At 44.5% G+C, this 17,805-nt stretch overlaps 1 protein-coding gene across 4 annotated transcripts in view; it reads right to left on the bottom strand.

Moving 5' to 3' along the window:
- Positions 1 to 17,805, bottom strand: part of LOC115129601 (ecto-NOX disulfide-thiol exchanger 2-like) — a 164,989-nt gene that overhangs the window by 71,582 nt on the left and 75,602 nt on the right. For all 4 annotated transcript variants that reach the window (XM_065018692.1, XM_065018689.1, XM_065018690.1 and 1 more), the window contains exons 3-6: positions 11,823 to 11,981; positions 6,074 to 6,280; positions 4,402 to 4,635; positions 97 to 309 (exon numbers count right to left, since the gene is read on the bottom strand). In XM_065018692.1, the coding sequence (XP_064874764.1) occupies positions 97 to 309; positions 4,402 to 4,635; positions 6,074 to 6,280; positions 11,823 to 11,981 (813 nt within the window). The remainder of the gene's footprint in view (positions 1 to 96; positions 310 to 4,401; positions 4,636 to 6,073; positions 6,281 to 11,822; positions 11,982 to 17,805) is intronic.

The following is a 17,805-nucleotide window of genomic DNA, read 5'->3' as shown; positions in this document are numbered from 1 at the left end:
CAATGTTGACGTTGCCTCAAGAGAACGCAAGGAGTGGGACATGTTTCTCTTTCCCTCTGTATGTGGGTGTGTGATGTCAGTCTAGTGTGTACTCACATTGTGCCAGGATGCCAGATAGAGCGCTCTTGAACTTGTCCTTGGCTTCCTCCATCTCCTTCTCGTGGGTGGCCTTTTGACACATCAGCTGGCGGATGTGGCTGTTGGACGACTGGATCATGGAATAGAAGTTGTTGGCGTTACGACGGTTCACCTCGCCGCGTTCCACCCACGTCAGCAGCACGCGCACCGCCTCTGCAAACGCTGCCTCATCTGAGGAGAGGATAGGGTTATTAAAGTCAAACTTGAGGTTAGGGTCAGTAGCTAGATTTTTTTAGGGGTCAAAAAAAGATGTAATGTTAGGGTTAGGGGTAAGAATCCATTTGTGGTTTGAAACTTGGATTCAGAATTAGAACATGAATTTCTGCATTAAATAACAAATAATTCAGTAGGATGGTTTGAAAGTTATTCTGTCCTATGTATCAAGGCCTGATAGTGAACTGAGAAGAGAGGCACCACAGAGAGAGCAGAGAAGCAGGAAGTCACAGTGTTTGCAGACCAAACCATTTCTGTGGAGACCTTGATGTGTCACAGTTCATTAGAGAAAAAAAGTGTATTAATTCATCCCAAAGCTGATAGCAGGAGAGGAGAGGAACGGAGGGGAGAATAGGGAAGGAGGGGAGACAGGAGAGGAGAAAGAATAGTGATATCTTTAATGAAATCCCTCAAATTCATTATAAATGGCACCACAGCTTCTGGCTTTTCTCCAGTACTGCTCTGAATGTGAACTAGAGGGCAGTGAATGAATGGAATAAATATAATGTTTCAAATGCCTTTGTATGAACAACAGTGGCTGTTTTGCATTATTCATTTTTGGGTCGTAGACTGATAAGGTGATGTCAAGAGACAAGAGAGTTATTGATTTTCATTGTTAATGACACTCAGTGGTGTAATGGAGGGTATACGCCGGAATACACCGTATACTCACTTTGTTTTCAGTGGGAATTGCATATACTCACATTTGAATCCCCACGATGCGTATCAAAGTAGTGGAGGTATATGCCGTATCATTTAATAAGGCTGATGGAACAGAACATAATGTTTAGCTTAAAATGTTGATAAACTATTATTTCTTCACATTTTAAGCGCTGCAATGCGCACACAGCGGTAGGCCTACGCTCAAATGCTACAAAATGGAAATCATGGGTTGTTAATACGACTAGGATAATGCCTTTGGCTGCTAGACAAAGAAAGTTTGAAAACCAATAGAACAGGAAAGCGCAAATGAGAAAGTCTATATAAAATAATTGCCTCCGCGTTTCTATGGTGGGATTTTGGCTACAGGCTACTTTGAAGCAAGGTCAGACATTCCTCATAATATGAAGTAAAAAGTCCAGGTTTCAAACAATTAAGGAACAAGAAAAATATAGTGACGTTAATGACAGGCCTAACCGTCTTCTGGTAAATGGAAAGGCTTTCCCAAAAATGAAATGTTAACTAGCTAAAAATGAACCGATACCTGATATCATGATTATTTGCGTCAATCCAGTGGGCATTTGTTTTTGCAAACGCTACAGAAACACTGCTAACCAAGCAACAGTGTTAGGTGCCTGCTCAGATTAATTGAAAATGATAATTTTCCCAGGCCTCAAGTGGTCTCCTGATGTGGTTTAAGCATGGTTGTGGGCTTAGAACATCCAATTGTTGTTTTTCTATGAATAAAGTGTGACTTGAGAGCGAAAACTAATTTGATTTGTTGAACATCTGAAACCTGTGAATGTCGTACTCAGTTGACAGTCTAGTAGGCCTACTTGCACAGTGCAGCTTGGGCTGGCCTGACTGTGAAAGACCAATATGGGATTGATCATTTCATGTCATCTAGAGTGTACAGATGTAAGATCTTAATTTGATCACTCTTCTGTTTCTGCGTATAGCCATTTCTCCAGGCACCAATAATGACACTGGTTGCTCATTACATTACATTTGATTAGTGCTAATTGGTTTCCTAATAAATCCTCTAACTCGACACAAGGAGGGGAAGAGAGGGTATGAGAGAAATGACAAATCACTCACAGGCTCTCTAACACACACATACTAACACAGATTGAGCAGCTGGAAGTCTTTTCAGTTGATTTAAGATGAAGCCCACAGAAGCCTCCCCCGCACACATGGACCCCCTCCCCACACACACATACATCCATCACTGCTTTCGATATTGAATCAAGGTGTCAGAAATGAATGTGTCATAACTAGAACTCGCTGAGGTGTTACTCTATATTATAGAATTATTTAGATTTCCAGGCCCTCGACAGTCACTAGTCCTTCCTGGTAACTACAGTTCCATTATTAATACACATTCTCAGTAGGTATCAATACTAGTCAATCACTGACAATGACCAGGGCCCATAGATTATTCAGAGTTGGACTGAATGAGTGTTTAACTGTGAGGCTGTGGCATCTGATGAACATAATTATCACCTTCAATGTCATACAATGCATCTACACATCTAGGGAGCTAATAGGCTTATCAACATAACACACTTTGACGAGGTCCCTAAGAGTCAATGCACAAATACAGTAAGAGCAGCGGGATGTGTTGAAGAGATGTGTAGATACTAGAGATCGACCGATTAATCGAAATGGACGGTTAATTAGGGCCGATTTCAAGCTTTCATAACAATCGGAAATCTGTATTTTTGGGCCGATTTTGCCGATTTGCCGATTTTTAAAATTATAATATATATTTTTAATACTTTTATTTAACTAGGCAAGTCAGTTAAGAACACATTCTTATTTTCAGTGACGGCCTAGGAACGGTGGGTTAACTGCCTTGATCAGGGGCAGAATGACAGATTTTCACCTTGTCAGCTCGGGAGATCCAATCTTGCAACCTTACAGTTAACTTGTCCAACGCAATAACGACCTGACTCTCTCTCGTTGCACTCCACAAGGAGCCTGCCTGTTACGCGAATGCAGTAAGCCAAGGTAAGTTGCTAGCTAGCATTAAACTTATCTTATAAAAAACTATCAATCCTAATCACTAGTTAACTAGTGATATTACTAGATATTATATAGCGTGTCCTGCGTTGCATATAATCTGACTGAGCATACAAGCATACAAGTATCTAAGTATCTGACTGAGCGGTGGTAGGCAGAAGCAGGCTCGTAAACATTCATTCAAACAGCACTTTTGTGCGTTTTGCCAGCAGCTCTTCGTTGTGGGTCAAGCATTGCGCTGTTTATGACTTCAAGCATATCAACTCCCGAGATGAGGCTGGTGTAACCGAAGTGAAATGGCTAGCTAGTTAGCGCGCGGTAATAGGGTTTCAAACGTCACTCGCTCTGAGCCTTCTAGTAGTTGTTCCCCTTGCTCTGCATGGAGTAACGCTGCTTCGATGGTAGCTGTTGTCGTTGTGTTGCTGGTTCGAGCCCAGGTAGGGGCGAGGAGAGGGACGGAAGCTATACTGTTACACTGGCAATACTAAAGTGCCTATAAGAACATCCAATAGTCAAAGGTTAATGAAATACAAATGGAATAGAGGGAAATAGTCCTATAATTCCTACAATAACTACAACCTAAAACGACTTACCTGGGAATATTGAAGACTCCTGTTAAAAGGAACCACCAGCTTTCATTTGTTCTCATGTTCTGAGCAAGGAGCGTAAACGTTAGCTTACTTACATAGCACACATTGCACTTTTACTTTCTTCTCCAACACTTTGTTTTTGCATTATTTAAACCAAATTGAACATGTTTCATTATTTATTTGAGGCTAAATTGATTTTATTGATGTATTATAGTAAGTTAAAATAGGTGTTCATTCAGTACTGTTGTAATTGTCATAATTACAAATAAAATAAAAATGAATCGTCCGATTAATCGGTATCGGCTTTTTTGGTCCTCCAATAATCGGTATCGGCGCTGAAAAATCATCCGGCTGCTGCCTGGCTGTCACAAATGTTCATATCTAGCAGCTCAACTGAAAGTAGAGAAGCCACATTCATAACTTCCGCAGTTAAAATGTTACTGCTCTCTCTGTGAAACAGTCAATGGAGAACATGTCAAGGTGTTTGGGCTAAGATAGCAACGAGGCTAACGGTTTTGCTAACCTCATCACTACCGGTTATTCACAAAACATGATGTTGACTTACTTTCCACTGGAATCCTCACATTCGGACATCTTTAAGTAGTACAAGTTGTGGGAGGGGATATTTTTGTACTACAGAAGATTACAGTAGCGGGGAAGCCTATACGCTTTCCTTTCGCCATCTTTAAGTCTATAAATACAAACGCACAAACGCATGCATGCACACATCAATCAAACACATTAAAGGGATACTCTTCGATAAGTCGTGGAGCCCCACCTTTAATCTTGTCTCCCAGCTGACTACACTCGTGGTCTGTGTAATGGACGATGAGTGGAGGAGAGGGGGGTCTGAAACGGTCCTCCTCCATCCTCCTGCGGTGCCTCTCCTCTCTGGCAAACATGCGCTGACGACACTCCCACTCATACAGGTCATCTCTGGCTTGGGCAAAATCCACATGGAGCCGCCCTGTGTCCTTTTTGTCTGTACTGGAGCCCAGACGCATACGGTAGCCTGGGGAAGAGGGGGGAGCGAGAGCAAAGGGGGGAGGGAGGAGGGGAGAGAGTTAGAACCAGGTGGTAACATCACAGTGACATTTCACTCTGTTAATCGAAAAGGTGCAGGGCAGTAGAATGCGGGAAATACACACACCACTTTCTGTCAGCCACCTGCATCTCTATCTTGATGCCTGACATCCTCTATTTGGGTTAAAATGATATGTCCATCCACCTGTCTCTCCATCCCTCTGAGGCTCTCTCTCTATTTTTAATCTGTTTCATCCTCTGTCACAGCTGCATCCCAGCTAAAGTAGCTTTTCTCGGTTGGAGTAGGAAACGACTCTGCTCTCTCTATACTAATTTATAGAGGAGACCTTAAGAGAGACTAATTGCTCCTCTAGTGACATGGTAGAAATTGCTAATTGGTCCTCTTTCCTTTTCCCTCCTTTCCTCCTCTCATCCTTCTTTCCTCTCTCTCTCTCTGCCACTCATATCTGTTTCTCTTTCTCTCTTTCTGGTGTCTCTCCCGCTCGCTCATTCTGTTGCTCTCACTCTCTGTTTCTCTCTCTCCAGTCTCTGCCAAAAGGGAGAAATTAGCGTGGGCTTCCAGTTGACTTCTGCCTCTCTGCGTTTTGTGGGGCTGTGATATATGTCCTTCAGTTTGCATACACAGAGAGATTTAATACGTGGCTGGAGTCTAGTAGCTTTAGAAAAGAGAGAGATTTAAGATGTGGCTGGAGTCTAGTAGCTTTAGAAAAGAGAGAGATTTAAGATATGGCTGGAGTCTAGTAGCTTTAGAAAAGAGGGAGATTTAATACGTGGCTGGAGTCTAGTAGCTTTAGAAAAGAGAGAGATTTAAGATATGGCTGGAGTCTAGTAGCTTTAGAAAAGAGGGAGATTTAGGATGTGGCTGGAGTCTAGTAGCTTTAGAAAAGAGAGAGATTTAAGATGTGGCTGGAGTCTAGTAGCTTTAGAAAAGAGAGAGATTTAAGATGTGGCTGGAGTCTAGTAGCTTTCGAAAAGAGAGAGATTTAAGATGTGGCTGGAGTCTAGTAGCTTTAGAAAAGAGAGAGATTTAAGATGTGGCTGGAGTCTAGTAGCTTTAGAAAAGAGAGAGATTTAAGCTGGAAAAAGGAGATAAGATAACAAAACACCCTCTGGTGTCACATGACTAATGGGACTGGTACTGGTGATTCATTTCCTCCATTCAGAACTCTATTTATTTAACTACACATCTGCTATTGTCACCTCAATAGTAAAGGGTATCGAAGACATTTATTCCACTACACCTCTAGTTGTCTTCTCATTGACCTGCATAGTGATGGTCTGAGTCAAGAGAGGGAACATTTATTCCACAACACACCTAGTCGTTTTCTCATTGACCAGCATAGTTAAGGTCTGGAAACAGGTTGCATTCATTTCATGATGTTTAATAGGAAACATAGGAAGCGTACCAGACAAGAAGAGGGCTCTGTCTACAGTGAACTCTTCAGTGAATCGGATGTGGCAGAAGTTCTTCTTGCTCTTGCGGATGGCGATGATGTCACCACACTGGCCAAACACCTCCACGATGAGTGCCTCGGTGGCATTCTCTGGCAGACCGCCCACAAACACCGTTTTACAACCTGGAGGGCGCTCCCTCATGGCCGGAGAGGGAAGGTCTGTAGATGAGAAGAGAGAGAGTCATCAAAACAGAGAACTAACTGTAAACTTGGAAACAAAGAATGACAATAAAGTATTAATTGGACCTGAGTTTTTTTAAATATTTATTTTATTTCATCTTTATTTAACCAGGTAGGACAGTTGAGAACAAGTTCTCATTTAAAACTGCGACCTGGCCAAGATAAAGCAAAGCATTGCGACATAAACAACACCGAGTTACACATGGGATAAACAAACGTACAGTCAATAACACAATAGAAAAATCTGTATACATTATGTGCAAATGAAGGAAGGAGGTACGGCAATAAATAGGCCAATAGTGTTGAAGTAATTACAATTTAGCAATTTACACTGGAGTGATATATGTCCAGATGAGGATGTGCAAGTAGAAATACTGGTGTGCAAAAGAGTAGAAAAACTGAAACAAATATGGGGATGGGGTAGGTAGTTGGTTGGATGGGCTATTTACAGATGGCCTGTGTACAGCTGCAGCGATCGGTAAGCTGCTCTGACAGCTGACGCTTAAAAGAAATCCCGCTACGCCCCCCAACGAACCATCAAACAGGAAAGCATCAATAAGATCAAATGCTACTACCCCGGCTCTGACGCTTGTCAAATGTGGCAGGGCTTGCAAACTATCACAGATTATAAAGGGAAACCAAGTCACACACTGCCAGACGAGCTAAATACCTTCAATGCTCACTTCGAGGCAAGCAACACGCGTGAGAGCACCAGCTGTTGTGGGCGACTGTATGATCACGCTCTTCATAGCAGATATGAGTAAGACCTTTAAACAAGTTAACATTCACAAGGCTGCAGGGCCAGACATATTCCCAGGATGCATACTCAGGGCATGCGCTGACCAGCTGGCAAGTGTCTTCACTGACATTTTCAACCTCTCCCTGACCCCATCTGTAATAACTACATGTTTCAAGCAGACCACCAAAGTAACCTGTCTAAATGATTATCGCCACGTAGCACTCACATCTGTAGCCATGAAATGCTTTGAAAGGCTGGCCATTGCTCACATCAACACCATCATCCCAGACACCCTGGACCACCCCAACAGATCCACAGATGATGCAATCTCTATTGCACTCCACACTGCCCTTTCCCACATGGACAAAAGGGACACCTACGTGAGAATGCTATTCATTGACTACAGCTTAGAGTTCAACACCATAGTACCCCGAAGCTCATCATTAAGCTAAGGTTCCTGGGACTTAACCTCTCCCTCTGCAACTGGATCCTGGACTTCCTGACGGACCGCCCCCAGGCAGTGAGAGTAGGCAACAACACATCTGCAACACTGACCCTCAACATGGGGGCCCCTAAGGGGTGCATGCTTAATCCCCTCCTGTGCTCCCTGTTCACCCACGACTGTGTGGCCGCACACGACTCCAACACCTACCACACGATGGTGGTAGGCATGATCACCGGCAGCAATGAAACAGCCTTTACGGAGGTGTGGTGCAAGGACAACAACCTCTTACTCACATCAGTAAGACAAAGGAGCTGATCGTGGACTACAAGGAACGGAGAGCCGAGCACACCCCCATTTACATCGATGGGGCTATAGTGGAGCAGGTAGAGAGCTTCAAGTTCCTCGATGGCCACATCATTATCATGGCCCAAACACACCAACACAGTTGTGATGAGGGCATAACAATGCCTCTGAAAATATGTGGTACGGGCCCTCAGATCCTCAAAAAGTAATACAGCTGCACCATCGAGAGCATCTTGACAGGCTGCATCACCGCTTGGTATCGTAACTGCTTGGCATCTGACTGCAAGGTAGTGCGTACTGCCCAGTGCATCACTGGGGCCGAGCTTCCTGCCATTCTGGACCTTTATACCAGGCAATGTCAGAGAAAGGCCAACAAATTTGTCAAAGATTCCAGCCACAGACTGTTCTCTCTGCTACCGCACAGTAAGCGATACCAACACACCAAGTTTGGAACCAACACGACCCTGAACAGCTTCTACACCAAAGTCATAAGACTTCAAAACAAGACTACTAAATAGCAAATCAAATTGCTACCTGCATTGATCCTTTTTGGGGATTCTACCCACACATACTTACATCCCAAAACACACACTAAATATGCCAACACACAAATGCATACTGACGCCGCACACACACTGCTGCTAGTCACTATACCCCTACCTATACAGTTGTAGTCAGAAGTTTACATACACCTTAGACAAATACATTTAAACTCCGATTTTCACAATTCCTGACATTTAATCCCAGTAAAAATTCCCTGATTTAGGTCAGTTAGGATCACCACTTAATTTCAAGAATGTGAAATGTCAGAATAATAGTAGAGAGAATGATTTATTCCAGCTTTAATTTCTTTCATCACATTCCTAGTGGGTCAGAAGTTTACATACACTCAATTTTATTTGGTATTTTATTTTATTTGGTGCCTTTAAATTGTTTCACTTGGGTCAAACGTTTCGGGTAGCCTTCCACAAGCTTCCCACAATAAGATGGGTGAATTCTGGCCCATTCCTCCTGACAGAGCTGGTGTAACTGAGTCAGGTTTGTAGGCCTCCCTGCTCACACACACTTTTTCAGTTCTTCCCACAAATTTTCTACAGGATTGAGGTTAGGGCGTGCCTCACGGTTGGGATGGTGTTCTTCAGCCTGCAAATCTTCCCCCTTTTTCCTCCAAACATAACAATGGTCATTATGGCCAAACAGTCCTATTTTTGTTTCATCAGACTAGAGGACATTTCTTCAAAAAGTACAATCTTTGTCCCCATGTGCACTTGCAAACCATAGTCTGGCTTTTTTATGGCGCTTTTGGAGAAGTGTCTTCTTCCTTGCTGAGCGACCTTTCAGGTTATGTCGATATAGGACTTGTTTTACTGTGGATATAGATTATTTTGTACCAGCATCTTAACAAGGTCCGTTGCTGTTGTTCTGGAGTTGATTTGCACTTTTCGCACCAAAGTACATTAATCTCTAGGAAACAGAATGCGTCTCCTTCCTGAGCGATATGACGGTTATGTGGTCCCATGGTGTTCATACTTGCGTACTATTGTTTGTACAGATGAACGTGGCACCTTCAGACATTTGAAAATTGCTCCCAAGGATGAACCAGACTTGTGTAGGTCTACCATTTTTTTCTGAGGTTTTGGCTGATTTTCTTTTGATTTTCCCATGATGTCAAGCAAAGAGGCACTGAGTTTGAAGGTCGGCCTTGAAATACATCCACAGGTACACCTCCAATTGACTCAAATTATGTCAATTAGCCTATCAGAAGCTTCTAAAGCCATGACATCATTTTATGGAATTTTCCAAGCTGTTTATTAAAGGCACAGTCAACTTAGTGTATGTACACTTCTGACCCACTGGAATTGTGATACAGTGAATGATAAGTGAAATAATCTGTCTGAAAACAATTGTTGGAAAAATGACTTGTGTCATGCACAGACTAGATGTCCTAACTGACTTGCCAAAACTATAGTTTGTTAACAAGAAATTTGTGGAGTGGTTGAAAACCCAGTTTTAATGACTCCAACCTAAGTGTATGTAAACTTCCGACTTCAACTGTATATAAAATTAAACTGCTCCACGAAAATGTGCATATGACAACCGTAACTGGCACACAGATCGGTATAAATGGTCAAATAAATTGGCATTCCACTTTATAAAGGTTGCCAACTCCTCCTGTAGCCTATTACCGGCAACTTCAGGAGAGTAATGGCAAAAATGGTGGGGTCAGGCTAAGGTTTTTTTCTTCCTCTAGATTTCTGGTTCCCTCTTGAGTTATTTGTGTCTTATTTCATCAAACAGTAAGTGTAAAGCATCAGACAAGCTCAATGCATATTGTTGATTTTATAAAACACATGGTGTGTCTATATACAGGTATATACGACTTTCGGTCGACCAAGATTTGTTGTATTCGGAGACAGCCCTAGTCTGTCTCTACAAGGTGTGCGGGTACCCATGAAACGTTCTACTTGGTTGGAGAGACATAAACTGAACAAGTTCCACAGACACTGTGACTAACATAAATGGAATAATGTGTCCCTGAACAAAGGGGGATAAAAATCAAAAGTAACAGTCAGTATCTGGTGTGGCCACCAGCTGCATTAAGTACTGCAGTGCATCCCCTCCTCATGGACTGCATCAGATTTGCCAGTTCTTGCTTTGAGATGTTACCCCAGTCTTCCACCAAGGCACCTGCAAGTTCCCGGACATTTCTGGAGGGAAAGGCTCTAGCCCTCGCCCTCCGATCCAATAGGTCCCAGACGTGCTCAATGGAATTGAGATCCGGGCTCTTCGTTGGCCATGGCAGAACACTGACATTCCTGTCTTGCATGAAATCACGCACAGAACGAGCAGTATGGCTGGTGGCATTGTCATGCTGGAGGGTCATGTCAGGATGAGCCTGCAGGAAGGGTACCACATGAGGGAGGAGCATGTCTTCCCAATAACGCACAGCATTGAGATTGCCTGCAATGACAACAAGCTCAGTCCGATGATGCTGTGACACACGGCCCCAGACCATGACGGACCCTCCACCTCCAAATCGATCCCGCTTCAGAGTACAGGCCTCGATGTAACGCTCATTCCTTCGATGATAATCAGAACTCGACTTGTCAGTGAAGAGCACTTTTTGCCAGTCCTGTCTGGTCCAGCGACAGTGGGTTTCTGCCAATTGGTGATGTTGTTGCCGGTGATGTCTGGTGAGGACCTGCCTTACAACAGGCCTACAAGCCCTCAGTCCAGCCTCTCTCAGCCTATTGTGGACAGTCTGAGCACTGATGGAGGGATTGTGCGTTCCTGGTGTAACTCGGGCAGTTGTTGTTGCCATACTGTACCTGTCACACATGTGGGACGTTTGGATGTACCGATCCTGTGCAGGTGTTGTTACACGTGGTCTGCCACTGCGAGAACGATCAGCTGTCCGTCCTGTCTCCCTGTAGCGCTGTCTTAGGCGTCTCACAGTACGGACATTGCAATTTATTGCCCTGGCCACATCTGTAGTCCTTATGCCTCCTTGCAGCATGCATAAAGCACGTTCACGCAGATGAGCAGGGACCATGGGCACTTTTCTTTTGGTGTTTTTTAGAGTCAGTAGAAAAGCCTCTTTAGTGTCCTAAGTTTTCATAAATGTGACCTTAATTGCCAACCATCTGTAAGCTGTCCTAACAGCCGTTCCACAGGTGCATGTTCATTAATTGTTTATGGTTCATTGAACAAGCATGGGAAATAGTGTTTAAACCCTTTACAATGAAGATGGTTTCTCACCCTGAAAGTAGTCTATGGGCCAGGAGAAACTGGAATGCATGGTTCGGTTTTCTTTAAACAGCCACTACAAACTTCAGCTAATTTTAGCTGCCACTGGCTAAAAACCCATGGGAGTGATAGGGGCAACTGTGCAATTTGTAAAGTTAATTATTTGGTTTGATATTATCTAAAGGTGATTTGGCCATAATATAATTAACAGCGCTTGGTTGTCCCAATCACTTCCATAGATTTGTAGCGTGTTGTGGCTAAAGGTAAAAAGAGGGAAATGGACTTACGTGGGTTGGGGGGGAAGAGGGTGCAGCTTTGGCAGTGGATGATCTCCTTGACGATGGGCAGATCTTGGGGAAGGGGGGGCGGGGGTATGTAACCAAGGCCAGGCATCATGGGGTTCATGGGAGCGATGCCCGTCATCATGCCAAGGCCTGAGTCGAAATCTGAAGGAGATGCACACACACATGAAAATCTCAATGTGGGATGAACCTGTGGAAATGTGTGTTTTTCTATGTGTGTTATTACATTCTCATGTTTCATGTGACATTATACATTTCTCCTTGAGCACTTTGTGGAGGTTCTGTCAACACTGGTGAAACACAAACAGTTTATAAATAACTGAATCCATGCTCTCATGAATACAATAACATTCAGACATCCTGCATATTTAAAGTGGAGCTACGGCTACATGAGATTCTACTGACTCTCTTGTCTGTTGCTGATTGGCTGACCTTTAATGTTCTGTCTGAAGAGAGAGCGAGATGGATCGAAGAACCAGCCTTCCTTCACAGGTAGGGGACTATTGATTTAGACTGCAGCTGGATACACTCTGCACACACAGACACACTGTATCTGCAGAGGGTTTTAGTGTGTGTGTGTGTGTGTGTGTGTGTGTGTGTGTGTGTGTGTGTGTGTGTGTGTGTGTGTGTGTGTGTGTGTGTGTGTGTGATGGACCACAATGTGAGGCCTGACTGTGACAAAACTGAAAAGAGTATAACAAAGTACCACTTTTTAACCTCTATGTAAATTATGTTTAAATCCCACTTTGTGAGAGAGACAAGGACGCTTTTCAATCATTTCAGCTTTTTGTGTGTGACTGAGGAAGGTATAAATGACGATGAAGGATGAGGAAGTGAGGGGGTCACACGCCGGACATGTAGCTGGACCAATCAGAGGGGAAGACAGTAACCGGAAGTCTAGGTCTGCTTAATCCCTCTCTGTGGCCGTTATTGATGACCTCATATCTTATATTCATGCCCGGGTGATGACTTCCCCAGACCAGCGACACAGAGGAGAGGTGAAGTGATGGCAGGAGTAGAAATAGAGGAGGGAGCGGTACAGCAGACTCTGTGTCTGCTGAATACCAAGGCCAGTCTCAGTGGCAGCTCTGGTCTCCGGGCTGGCTGAGAGGCCCACAGAGGAGCTCTCTGGTGGGTCTCAGAGAGAAGTGGAAGTGGTCCTTTTCTGAATGATGCAGTGAGGCCCACTGCAGAGCTCTGTCATGGGCCGTATTGTGGCAGGTGTGAGCTGATTCATAACTGCCCCTTAGTACCCTGACACTGAGGAAATGGGAACAGTGCTGAAGAAAACACTCCTAGCTGGCACACTCATACACCCATTCTGAGCACAGAGAAGATCTGGTTTGATCAAGACAAAGCTGTTTCCATTTCGCTGCTGCCTTCTCCTTATTCCTTCCAGTGTGTGTGTGCGTGCGGTGTGTGTGTGTGTGTGTGTGTGTCCAATTCCATTGAGAGCCAGAGGACAGAGGCATGCAGTAGAGCTGTTCTTCTCATGGATATTCAGCTACAGTAGCTACAGTAGGATTCTCTGTACAGACAGAACAATGGAGACTCAACCCCCGGATTCAAGTTTCACATCTTTCAACATCTTCGGTTGAAAACACCCACACACTAACAAAAACACTATCGTCAGTGTGAAACAGGCCTCTTTCAGTCAGAGGTAAAACTCTGTAGAGACACAGAGAGCAGGGATCTCCTCTTGAACAGAAACATCAGTGGAGAACTTTATTCTCTCCACCCACACGAGGTCTCTCTCGCCATCTCTTCCCTCTCCCTCCATCTTTATGTCTCTTCATCTCTCCTCTTCTCTCTCTTTCACGCAAGCACGGTCGCCAACACACACACATCCTTCCATGTTAAACAATCGACTTCCAAGAGGTTTGTTCAGGTCATTACATTTCATGCTGCCCGTCAATCAAAAGTCCAGCCAGAAGAAAAAATGTGGCATTTGACTCGAGATACCTCCTGGCCATCCAACACATCACATTAGTCCTCCCTTTATCCTCCTCCTGTCCCCCCTTCCTCCCCCTATTTTACAGGGTAAACCACCCCTCCAGCAGAGTAGGTACTGGGTGGAGGGAGGAAGGAATGCAATGAGGCATGCTGGGTAATAGTTTCTGATGAGGAGAGCAGGTCGGAGCACCTAGAACACGAACAGAGGCTCCAGTCTCAATGTGCTGCCAGACATCATCTCTACTTAACATAATGTATCTCTTTAAATCACTATCAGAGATACTCTTTCAATCTCCTCCACACTTTTGAAACAGATATCCCTCTATCTTCATCTCTGCCAAAGATCTGACTCTCTCTTAGTCCTCTCCAGCCTGAATGCGCAGCATACTTCTGTACCTCTGTCAGAAAACTAGCCTACTTCTCTCAGCCTATGAATGTGCAGCTACAGATCTCACTCTCTGTGTCTCTATCAGTCCTCGTTCTGCCAACAGCACTGGCTGCACACCTTGGAACCACTTACAGCTCCTTAACACTAAGTCAGCAGTTACGGAGACACAGAGGGCCAAGAGTCAAATGCAATTGGAAGGGTTTTCTTTTTCTTAGTTATTTATTTAGGTACATAAATGTTTAAGCCAGGAACACAAGAAGCTCCTTATATCCACTGCTTCTACTAGTATAATATGAATAGTTCATATATATTATCAGCTACAAACCTATGAGACCAAAACATTTGCTTGCTAATTTCACTGCCTGCTGCTTCTATTAGTTAGTATATTGTATAAATAGTTAAAAGGGGGATGACAGTAAGACTATACACCCAGTGTGTGTGTGTGTGTGTGTTAGAAGGGGCCAGTGACTGTTGAGGATATAACAGAACTGTATGAGTCCCCAGGGAACCCTCCCTAGAGCCTGTTTATGTGTTCAGAGGGGTGTGTTTGTCAGGCTAAATCAATTCAGAGAAGAGTGTGTGGGTGTGTATGAGTGTGTGTGTTGCAGACTAAATGCTTCCCTGTGGGTGTTTAACATGCATCAGGCTTGACAACTAGCTTGGTCTGTCCACACATCTTCCTCATACACAGTAGTGTGTCTGGAGAACTCACAACTCTAATCAAAATCCAAACAAACAAATCAATGACATCATCGTTGTGAATATAGAACACCAAGTCTTATATTGCAGCGATTCTGCAGTTGGAAAGACAACAAGTCCTTTGAGTGGGGACTCTATGGAAGCCTGGTCCCTATAAGCCAGCATGCTCTCTCCTATAAGGACTAGAAGAGGCCCTAACACAATTATTTCCACAAGGCACGCTATGTCCGCAAAAGGCACAATGTCCCCACAGTGGAGGGTTTATGGTACCATGTGCCCACAAGGCACCATGTCGCCATAGTGGAGTTTCTACAGTAGCCTGTCCCCGCAATGTACCATGCCCCCATAGTGGAGTCTCTACAGTAGCCTGTCCCCGCAACGTACCATGCCCCATAGTGGAGTCTCTACAGTAGCCTGTCCCCGCAACGTACCATGCCCCCATAGTGGAGTCTCTACAGTAGCCTGTCCCCGCAACGTACCATGCCCCATAGTGGAGTCTCTACAGTAGCCTGTCCCCGCAACGTACCATGCCCCCATAGTGGAGTCTCTACAGTAGCCTGTCCACGCAACGTACCATCCCCCCATAGTGGAGTCTCTACAGTAGCCTGTCCCCGCAACGTACCATGCCCCCATAGTGGAGTCTCTACAGTAGCCTGTCCCCGCAATGTACCATGCCCCCATAGTGGAGTCTCTACAGTAGCCTGTCCCCGCAACATACCATGCCCCCATAGTGGAGTCTCTACAGTAGCCTGTCCCCGCAACGTACCATGCCGGCCCACCCACTTGGGAGCCAGGTCCAGCCAATCAGAATTAATTTTTCCCCCATAAAGGGGCTTTATAACAGACATAAATATTCCTGAGCACGCCACTCCTCATCCGATCCTGCAGGTGAAGAAGCTGGATGTGGAGGTCCTGGGCTGGCTTGGTTACACGTGGTCTGCGGTTGTGCGGCCGGTTGGATGTACTGCCGAATTCTCTAAAAATGACGTTGGAGCCGGCTTATGGTAGATAAATTAACTTTCAATTCTCTGACAACAGCTCTGTTGGACATGTCTACAGTCAGCATGTAAATTGCATATTCACTCAAAACTTGAGACATCTGTGGCATTGTGTTGTATGAGAAAACTGCACAATTAGAATGTCCCTTTATTGTCCCCAGCACAAGTTGCACCTGTGTAATGAGCATGCTGTTTAATCAGCTTCTTGATATGCCACACCTGTCAGGTGGATGGATTATATTGGCAAAGGAGAAATGCTCACTAACAGGGATGTAAACAAATTTGTGCACACAATTTCAGAGAAATACAATTTTTGTACATATGGAAAGTTTCTGCCATCTTTTATTTCACTTTACATGTTGCATTTATATTTTTGTTCAGTATACTTGGCTCTAGAAAGACTGATGATGCAATGACTTGGTGGCAGGTGGTGTTGCTTACCAGAGAGGTTGTCGTCAGTCTGTCTAGATGGTGATGTATTACACCCAGTCAGAGGTTCCTGTCAGTCTGTCTGGATGATGATGTATTACATCCAGGTCAGAGGTTGTCGTCAGTCTGTCTAGATGGTGATGTATTACATCCAGTCAGAGGTTACTGTCAGTCTGTCTGGTGACTGTATTATATCCAGTCAGAGATTTCTGTCAGTCTGTCTGGATGGCGATGTATTACATCCAGTCAGAGATTTCTGTCAGTCTGTCTAGATGGTGATGTATTACATCCAGTCAGAGGTTCCTGTCAGTCTATCTGGTGACTGTATTACATCCAGTCAGAGGTTCCTGTCAGTCTGTCTGGATGGTGATGTATTACGTCCAGTCAGAGGTTCCTGTCAGTCTGTCTGGATGGTGACTGTATTACATCCAGTCAGAGGTTCCTGTCAGTCTGTCTGGATGGTGACTATTACATCCAGTCAGAGGTTTCTGTCAGTCTGTCTGGATGGTGACTGTATTACGTCCAGTCAGAGGTTCCTATCAGTCTGTCTGGATGGTGATGTATTACGTCCAGTCAGAGGTTCCTGTCAGTCTGTCTGGATGGTGACTGTATTACATCCAGTCAGAGGTTCCTGTCAGTCTGTCTGGATGGTGATGTATTACGTCCAGTCAGAGGTTCCTGTCAGTCTGTCTGGATGGTGATGTATTACATCCAGTCAGAGGTTCCTGTCAGTCTGTCTGGTGCATGTATTACATCCAGTCAGAGGTTTCTGTCAGTCTGTCTGGATGGTGATGTATTACGTCCAGGTCAGAGGTTCCTGTCAGTCTGTCTGGATGGTGATGTATTACATCCAGGTCAGAGGTTGTCGTCAGTCTGTCTAGATGGTGATGTATTACACCCAGTCAGAGGTTCCTGTCAGTCTGTCTGGATGGTGACTGTATTACATCCAGTCAGAGGTTCCCGTCAGTCTGTCTGGATGGTGATGTATTACATCCAGTCAGAGGTTCCTGTCAGTCTGTCTGGTGACTGTATTATATCCAGTCAGAGATTTCTGTCAGTCTGTCTGGATGGCGATGTATTACATCCAGTCAGAGATTTCTGTCAGTCTGTCTAGATGGTGATGTATTACATCCAGTCAGAGGTTCCTGTCAGTCTATCTGGTGACTGTATTACATCCAGTCAGAGGTTCCTGTCAGTCTGTCTGGATGGTGACTGTATTACATCCAGGTCAGAGGTTCCTGTCAGTCTGTCTGGATGGTGATGTATTACATCCAGGTCAGAGGTTCCTGTCAGTCTGTCTGGATGGTGATGTATTACATCCAGGTCAGAGGTTTCTGTCAATCTGTCTGGCGACTGTATTACATCCAGGTCAGAGGTTTCTGTCAGTCTGTCTGGTGACTGTATTACATCCAGGTCAGAGGTTCCTGTCTGGATGGTGATGTATTACATCCAGGTCAGAGGTTCCTGTCAGTCTGTCTGGATGGTGATGTATTACGTCCAG

This window comes from Oncorhynchus nerka, linkage group LG5, assembly GCF_034236695.1.
Source record: "Oncorhynchus nerka isolate Pitt River linkage group LG5, Oner_Uvic_2.0, whole genome shotgun sequence".
Lineage (NCBI taxonomy): Eukaryota > Metazoa > Chordata > Actinopteri > Salmoniformes > Salmonidae > Oncorhynchus > Oncorhynchus nerka.
This window is presented reverse-complemented; position numbering and strand designations above follow the sequence as displayed.